Raw genomic sequence first — 10000 nt, 5'->3', positions numbered from 1 at the left:
CACACACACACACACACCTGGTAAGGAAAGGGATGGGAATATGTTGATAAATAATGGGTAATAAGGAAATTGGATTGACCTAATGGGTGGGCGATAGAAACCTTATAAAAAGTAGATAAATTAATAAATAATAAAAAAACATATATATTCCTCCGTGTTCCATGCCCCATCATCATCTCACAATCTATTTTTTTTTTTTTTTTTTTTTTTTTAAATTTCGGGACTCAAACATTCTGCCTCCCTAGCGCCACCTACTGTACCTCCCCGAGGGACTTGGGATGCGGATAGAGATTGATGGAGTATGCGTCCCGGGTCCGCTTGTAGTCCCAACGAGCCTCGATATGGGGGATTTCGTAAGCGTCACAAATAGACTGGACGTGATTGGCGACGTTGGCTGACTGGGGGCCAAAGATCCCAGCTACACTTGCATTCAGTGTTCCACAAACTGGAAACAGAAATGATAAGAAAATTCTCCGCAAACTGAGGGTAGAATAATAGTAATATGATAGTATGATAGAACAATAATAGTAGTAATATAGCTGCAGTAGTAATAACGATCGTAGAGGTAATAGTAACAGTAGTAATAATAGTAGTTTATTACTATCATTATGCATATATATATATTTTTTTTTCTTTGAAAGAGTAAAAGAACAATATAGATGAACTGACCCAGTCTGGATGCCATGAATGAGTCTTCAGCCGGCAAGTTGATCGTAATTGCTCTGAGGCGCGTCCTGGGCTTGATCTTGACTTCTTCATTGATGTATCTGACTGCATACCTGAAGGCCATCTCAATCTGCTCATCGCCTTCGCCAAAGATGCCAGCTAAGGAATCGAACATTGGATGTGAGGTGCCAGAAGTAGGATTATACTTTAGAAAATACGCAGACAATGGTGGTCGTGGTGGGTTAAAGAAAAAAAGAAAAAATTCCCGGTGGGTCCTTTCCCACTGCTCCTCAGGTGATGTCATCGGGTCCCTTCCCGTTGCATCATGGGTAACTTTCATAATTTCATTCATTTATTTATCTATTTACTCATTTATCTATTCATTTATTTATCTATTATCTATTTATTATTTCTATTAATCATTTACTTACTTATTTCATTTATTCATTTATTTATATTTTCATTTTTATAAACTTAGTTTAGTACGGTGGTTCTAAAATGGTATAACAGTTCCAAAGCCAGGGAAGGGGCATCGTTGGGAAAGAATTCTCTTCTTCCAAGACTTGATCACGTGACAGTCGATTCTATTAAGCTTAGAGTAACCCATCAATGTTAATGACTTACATATAAAATAAATATTGGAACACATACACACACACACACACACACACACACACACACACACACACACACACACACACACACACACACACACACACACACACACATACATAGACACGCACACACTCGGTGGCGCAGTTGATAGAGTCCCAGACTGTCACTACGGCGGTCCGGGTTCGAATCCTGCCCAGGGCTGAAATAATTTCTGTATCGCTGCGCTTCGAGTCGTTACTCCAACTCTCGTGGGCGGGGAGTTGGGTGTGTGTGTGTGCGTGTAAGGTCACATCATTACCCATAGATCGGTCATACGAGCTCTGAGCTCTCTTCCGGGAGGAAAATAGCTGTCGATCACGAGTCCAACCCGTGATCCAAAGACCAAGGTGAATTACACACACACACACATACATACATACATACACACACACACGCACACAGACGCACACACACGTGGCGCGGTTGGTAGAGTTCCCGGCTGACACTGCGGAGGTCCGGGTTCGAATCCTGCCCAGGGCTGAAATAATTTCAGTATCACTGCACTGCGGGTTGTTACTCCAACTCTCGTGGGCGGGGAGTTGGGTGTGTGTGTGCGTGTAAGGTCACAGCATTACCCATAGATCGGTCATATACGAGCTCTGAGCTCTCTTCCGGGAGGGAAATAGCTATCGATCACGAGTCCAACACGTGATCCAAAAGGCCATGGTGACTCACAGCACCCCCAACTGCCACCTTATGCAGGTAGCACCGACACCTGGGAGCACCTTTGGTAATCCGGGCGAGCACCACAACCCTCTTTACTACAACGCACCTTCACTTTTTTTTTTTTTTCACTGGGGGATTACTCTTCGGATATCATCTCTGTTCTCCAACTATTAGCCCGGAGATGCAGAGAATAATCCTGGGTTCACTAAGAAATACACAGGTCCAACCTGCTCCAAACCCATCACCTCGAGCCGATAGACAATCGGCTCAGTTCAGCGAAACTCATACAAAAACTGGGCCCACCCCACTTGCACAACGCTTTGCGACATGAAACAATATATAAACATCTGGACCTGTTCTGTTTGACTAACCATAATTTCACTCCCACCATTCCACCCCCAGGTTTCAGCCTTCCCCACACCCCTGCCGTTGTCATCCCCTTTCCCCCCTTCTCCCTTTTCCCCACTCTTCCTATCCATAATCCTAATGCTCATCAACCAGTACCCCGACCCCATACAGCAACCTACAACACGTACAGAACACACACTATCAACATCGTACAACATAACATTGGTGGCATCGACAGCAACAAAAACACATGAACTCGAACACTTCCTCAAACAACACAACATACAGGCTGCCATCATACAAGAAACAAAACTACGACACCCCCTCAGGAAAAAAAAAAAAAAACATTTCACAATTTCACGATCGCACCGACGGCATTGACGGTGAACTCATCACCCTGATTCACCAGTCCATCTGCGTCGAAGACACAAGTGCCACCACCAAAACTCTCCTCCTTACCACAGACAACATCACTGAAACCTAATCCGAACAGGTGACAAAGCCACAATTACACTAGTTAACGCGTACATACTCCCATTCATCCCACACAGTTCTAAACAACTTTAGGCATAACCTCCACCAATTTGCCACCGTCCCCAACCATATCCTTGGTGACTTCAACGCCAAGTCGTCGCCTTGGTATGTCAACAACCCCAAAACGGACAGAGGGTTTTGTCTGCAAACACAACTTGACTCGCTGACCATCACCCCAACACCCGTAATCAGCTATCCCCCATCAAGCCCTCTTCACCCCTTCCTCTCCTGAAGTCACCTGTTCCCCCTGCCTGACCCCAACAACTTCATGGAAAGTGCTCGGTACCCTCGGATCCTACCATCCTCCAATTATCCTCACCACCAAAACACGATACACCCCAATCGGCCACAGACACACATACACCAATTACAAGTGAGCAAACTGGGGTGGTTTCACTAAAGAGACAAAACAATGATTTGAGACATAAAACAGTACACCAATCACGGACATAAACGCTGCTATGCACACTTTTAATACAATCATACAAAACGTAGACAAGAAATACATTCCCGGAGGCAAAAGAAAATCACACAAGCCAAACTTCACACCAGAAATCCAAGGCCTCATCAGACAATGCGACGCACTTAGACACAATACCCTCACACCATACATAGTAGAACAAAATAGACCAAATATAATCAGTAAACACTGATATCAACAACAAAATACATTAACAAAAAACAAAAAATTGGTAAACACTTGTCAACACACTTAATCACGAACCAAATACCAGAAAAATGTACAAGATACTGAACAGTGTTACACTATGCAGCAGTAAAAGAACACGTTCTCACACAATAATAACCACAACAACTGTCAACTTACCCCCAAACAGACAACCAAACATACTCATAAATAATTTTGCACAAACAAGCCATCTCATCCCTCATCCTGACGACAGACACATTCGACGTAAGAAAGACTTCCCCCACAGACCCAGACTACACACCCTTCATAGACAGCCAGACGAAACATATAGCCTATAACCCCAATCAATCAATCATCCGCCTGTGGCCTTGACAACATAAATAACATCCACCTAAAACGTCTTGGACCACATGGCATATATTCACTCACCAACACTGTGAACTACAGCTATTCCCACAACACTGTACCTGACATCTGGAAGCATGGGAAAATCATTACCATCTCCAAACCCAAGAAAGATCCAACAGTTCCAGCATCACATCTCCCAATTACACTTCTCTTCACCCCATAGAACGCCTTATACTACAACTCGTCACATCAAATACCCCCACTTGCAGAATTACAAAACTGTTTTAGACTACTACACTCCAGAAACACTCTTCTGATAAACCTAACACAAAGAATTTGTATGGCATCAATTCAGACATACCCCCACACAGAACACTTCTCATAACACTAGACATCAGTAAAGCTTTCGATGCCACCCCCCGTCACAATCTCACAAACAAAATATATAACATAAACATGCACAATAATACCAAAAGACGGCTGGCCAATTATCTGGCAAGTAGAAATGCTTACGAGTCATATAATGGCCAATCATCGCACACCAGAAACTTCAAAAGCGGAATACTACAGGGCTCAGTTCTATCCCTCACACTTTTTAATCTACCCACACCCGATACCTCGGAAATTCAAATCTCTTCTGACGCAGACGACATAACAATTACGCAGACAAAGCTGTGTAACTACTACAAACATACCTCGAAACACCGAACACCTGGTTCACTACAAATAAACTCAAAACACCCACAAACAAATCTATAGCCACTTCTCACCAACTGGAGAGCGGAACACAAATACATACCACACCTCTATCAACAACACTCATACCACACACACATGCACCCAAAATTCTTGGCGTAACATACAATACATCCATGTCATTCAAACAACACATCATAAATATGAGGACAAAATTACACACCTAGATTTACCGCACTTAAATCAATTGCAGGAAAAAATTTTGGACAAAGAAACTATTAATACAGTGTATAAACAAAGAAACTATTACTACAGTATACAAACAAAGCATACGTTCAGTGATGAATATGCGAGGCACGCATGGTTCCCTAATCTCACTAAGACACACCAAAATACCCTACAGACCACACAAAACAAATCCCTAAGGATAATTAGGCTGCATAAACACAAAATCTACAGACCCTTTACACAATGAAAAGAAAGTCCTCAAAGTCAAAGACCACCTTGATATGAGAAACACACAAACACTTGTCGCAGCCTCCACAAACACAGCACTCCCACTACACTACATAGTAGAACACCCACACACACCAAGAAACAACAAAACAACACCCAAATATCTATACCACACGCAAATACTCTCTTATCTTTCTCCACAACCACCAGACACCAGCCTCCAGAAGAATGTCTATAATCATATCACTCACTGCTCCATCAGAAAACTGAAAGACAAGACATAGCTGCATGCCAGACCTCCTGATCTCCATTCCCCTGAATCCTCTCTCACCCGAAAGGACAGAGAAGCCACCTGTCCAGACTGCGGTGCTTCCACCATTCAGCTCTTCTGAACTACCAGAAGAGCCTGGATGACTGCATCGCAAACATCTGTCCAGGATGTAACATTTCACCCCATACTACTCAACACAATATTAAGGACTGCGTTGTACACAATCACACATGCCAACAACACAATATACACTCTATAAAGGATTTGTGGGAAAGCCCCATTTCAGCCGCGGCATTCCTCAGAGAGACAGGACCGCTCGGCCAGGCAGTCTGGGGACTGACAACAACAATAACAAGATTATCAACACCTACAATATCAACATCAACAAGAACAACAACAAAATAAACAAGAACAGCGAAAACAAAAACAACAACATCACCAACAACAACAATAACAACAATCACACCAAGAAAAACAACAAAAATCTCAATTGGGCTAAGAAAGTGTTACACTCTTCTTGTTTGTTTGTTTGTTTGTGTTCTTTCACTTTACACGCGTTCGAGCCTCATATTAAGCTTCATTTATTCGTGCTACCGCTTTGCGATTTAATTAACTTTAGCCAGAAAAGATTAAGGCCGCCATCAGGTCATTCCCAAGTCAGAAGAAGTCACCTTAAAGTCTTCAGATGAATTAAATCACCTGGCGGCAGGAGCCACTTAAACAAATGAAGAGATATATGAAATAAGATAGAATCATCATGAGCTTAATGTCTGGAGATTTTACGCCCTGAGAATGAGCCACAAAAATCAATCAGTCAATCAATAAAGAAAGGAAAATAAATAGATAAATAGAATTAAAACAGAATTATAATGAGCTGACTTCAGACGCCCTGACCCTCAACTGGCGACATTAACCAGAATAAAACTTGTAAAGTGTGCCATTGCTTCGTATTTAACGCCTGCAGTATGGAGCCCTACTCCCGGACGAATAAAATCCCCTGCCGCCAGCCGAGGTATCCTCGTTTGTGGTTGAGGTCACGTGATGTCGAATAAAATCGTCTGGCGGCAGGTAAATTATAAGAGGAAAAGTGCCACCAGGTACGGAAGGGGCTAATCTCAATCTCTCTCTCTCTCTCTCTCTCTCTCTCTCTCTCTCTCTCTCTCTCTCTCTCTCTCTCTCTCTCTCTCTCTCTCTCTCTCTCTCTCTCTCTCTCTCTCTCTCTCTCACTCACAAACACACACACACACACACACACACACACACACACACACACACACACACACACACACACACACACACACACACACACACACACACACACACACACACACACACACACAGAAATTTTATCTGAATCGTCTTATATTAACCAAAACTAAATATGTAAATTGTGTTCGATGAGGTACGCTTAATGCCGGTGTCAGACTATGCGTCGGCGCCGGACGCGGCCAAGCGATGGGGAAGTTCAGTTAGCTCATTAAAATGGCCAGAACTTTATATAATGACTACCATCTACCCCTGGTTAAACTATCATAAACTTTTGAGTCTATTAACTCATAAAGGAGACTTTGCTGTCGCCAACAACAAGCGTCTCTGTGGTCTTACGAATGCCTGACATCTAGTGGCACTGTAGTTAAAAAAGATTCAGGAATTCCAGAAGTCTGGTAGAACTCATCTCAGATAAACAAGTCACTGCACGCATCGAGAGGAGTGATGTCACTACTACTTGGAAGTATCTGGCATCTAAGGGCACTGTAGCTAAGAAACCTTCAGGAATGTCAAGGATCTATTGGCGTTCATCTCAGGTAAACAAGGCACTGCACTTAAGCAAGGCGAGAGGTGACAGTGGCCCAAAGTTGGAGAGATGCCACGATGCTCTATATAGATCTTTGGCAGAGCGAAGATCGAGCGTTTGCTGAGGCACTGTGCTGAGGCACTGTCCTTCAGCTTCGAGTCAGAGATTGGTTGACGAGTTATCGGGTTATCACACTGAGCTTACACGGGTTTCTTCACCATCTTCGACCGTTGGGAGTTCGTTTGAGTAAAAACGACTTCGGTTACAATTTTCAATTTTTGTTTTGTTTTCAAAACACCAAGTACCAAATTACTATCATTCCGTAATATATAGCAAAGCTGAACGATGAACTGAAAGATTGTAAACCCATACGAAGGTTAGAAATACTGTCGAAATGTTCTTAGAGAAGCCTAGGTTTCTGAAAGCGAAGACATATTCTAGTTCTTCAAATGGAGATTGGAGGTAGGATGTGGGAGGAAAAATAGCCTAGTGTGATAATCCCTTTATCCGAATGCCCAACTTAACCAATCAATTGAATCATTGTATTCATATATTAGTACATTACAATACCCATGACCCACCAACACATGAAGTACAACGGTCAGCATTGTATAACTATATGAAACATATAAATATAGTAAATGTATAGTATAAACATTTAACCTTAGAGTAGGCTATGCAGAATATACTCGTAAAAATGTCAATCAAGTCGAAAACATCGCTGTCGTTTGGTTAAAAAAAAGTCTCGATAATTAACACTGTTATCGATCCTAACTCGTCTTCGTTGCTTATAGTTTCCTGGTCCCTCCAGCTAGGTTAGGTTAACTAAGGTTAGGTGAGGTGACGTTAGGTATCGCCAAATATTGGCCAGGACTTACAGAGTACTGCACTTCCACATTGACTGTGAATGTCAAACGCGTATTGTTTTGATACATCAGCAACGACACCGGTTGTTCCAGTATCACGCAAATACATTTCCACTTTTTTTCTTTTTTGCATTTGAAAGATATGTTTTTTTCAATGGAATAGTTAGGTTATTTTAGGTAAGGTTTGGTTAGGTTACCTTACGTTACGTTAGGGGCTATTGGGCAACGTAAGTTTCATGTGCTTGCATGATTATGAAATTTTACCAGTAAATACCATCACAAGGCTGAAAGATGCCAAAACACTGAGCTATTGAGAGAAAAAGAAAATGGTATGGGAACATGGCCACTGAAAGACTGAATGATAAATAAAGTAATAATACAAACACATTTTTATATATAATTATTGGATTTTTTCAGTATCTTGTGTGAAAAAATAACATCACTCAAACGACCACCATTTTCCTGATCACAAACACAGAATCTTTCCAAGCAAGGTTTCAGGTCCTACACGTCTAAATATTCTCCTTAAGTTCTTGAATTGTTCGAGGCTTATTCACGTTCTTTTGACCTTAATGTTCTCCTTAAGTTCTTGAATTGTTCAGGGTTTATTCACGTTCTTTTGGCCTTAATGTTCTCCCTAAGTTCTTGAATTGTTCTGGGTTTATTCATGTTCTTTTGGCCTTAATATTCTCCTTAAGTTCTTGAATTGTTCGAGTCTTATTCACGTTCTTTTGGCCTTAATGTTCTCCCTAAGTTCTTGAATTGTTCAGGGTTTATTCACGTTCTTTTGGCCTTAATGTTCTCCCTAAGCTCTTGAATTGTTCAGGGTTTATTCATGTTCTTTTGGCCTTAATGTTCTCCCTAAGTTCTTGAATTGTTCAGGGTTTATTCACGTTCTTTTGGTCTTAATCTTCTCCCTAAGTTCTTGAATTGTTCAGGGTTTATTCATGTTCTTTTGGCTTTAATATCCTCCTTAAATTCTTGAATTGTTCGAGGCTTATTTAAGTAAACCTGTTCTTTCAAATAGCCCCACAAAAAAGAATTCTGGTGTCATCAAATCAGATGAACGCAGAGGCATTTTTTTCCGTTCACCGAATTGACGGCATTAGACTTATTTTTGTGAGGATATTTGAGAGAACGTTTACGTGAATACACCTCGAACAATTTAAGAACTTAGGGAGAACAATAAACCCGAAATCTGACGTTTAGGACCTGGAACCTTGCGCACGGTCATGGAAAATGCTATGGAAAGAGCCTAGATTTATGAGCAGGAAAATAAGTGATGTTTGTCGCACATAATACTAAAAAAAAAAAAAAAAAAAATCCATTAACAATATTTCCAAAGTAAATAATAATAAAAAAAAATGCAAAAATTATTTCTGTTTTACATCATTCATTCTGTCAGTGATCATCCTAAAGAAAATCTCATTTAGAGTAGCAACGCGTTCGAGCCATCTAGCGGCGAATAAATGAATCACTCGGCTTGTCCAGATTTGGTCCCTTGTATCCAATTTTTGCTCAAACAAGAATAGGTTTCATCAAAGGTTGGATATATATATATATATATATATATATATATATATATATATATATATATATATATATATGCATATATATATATATATATATATATATATATATATATATATATATATATATATATATATGAGAATCCTATGAGCACGTTTACAACCACTTAATCTAATATAAGATACTAAAAAATTAAAGATAACCAAAACTGAGTGGACTCTTCAAGAAAAGCGAATTAAGAAGAGCTAAATGCCTCCAAAAATAGATAGTTAATAAATAAGCACATAAATAAGTGAATAATTAAATTAATGAAGTATGAATAGATTTAAATAATGCTGATGATGCTTTGGATTTCGGCAGTTTCAATGCATCAATGCATACATGTATACACAAACACACATCCGAGAGGGTTATAGCTGTCGATCAGGAGTCCAACACGTGATCTAAAACAATGGTAAATCACGCGCGCGCGCATACACACACACACACACACACACACACACACACACACACACACACAC

At 40.7% G+C, this 10000-nt stretch overlaps 1 protein-coding gene across 3 annotated transcripts in view; it reads right to left on the bottom strand.

Moving 5' to 3' along the window:
* The window catches only part of LOC143035774 (glutamate receptor ionotropic, kainate 2-like), a 76247-nt gene that overhangs the window by 51903 nt on the left and 14344 nt on the right, over positions 1-10000 (bottom strand). For all 3 annotated transcript variants that reach the window (XM_076202718.1, XM_076202716.1, XM_076202717.1), the window contains exons 3-4: positions 670-825; positions 261-445 (exon numbers count right to left, since the gene is read on the bottom strand). In XM_076202718.1, coding sequence (XP_076058833.1) covers positions 261-445; positions 670-825 — 341 coding nt within the window. The remainder of the gene's footprint in view (positions 1-260; positions 446-669; positions 826-10000) is intronic.

The sequence above is a fragment of the Oratosquilla oratoria genome, chromosome 19 (assembly GCF_046742065.1).
Source record: "Oratosquilla oratoria isolate Oo_2021 chromosome 19, ASM4674206v1, whole genome shotgun sequence".
Lineage (NCBI taxonomy): Eukaryota > Metazoa > Arthropoda > Malacostraca > Stomatopoda > Squillidae > Oratosquilla > Oratosquilla oratoria.
The sequence above is the reverse complement of the archived record's forward strand: the minus strand, read 5'-3'. Positions and strand labels throughout refer to the sequence as shown.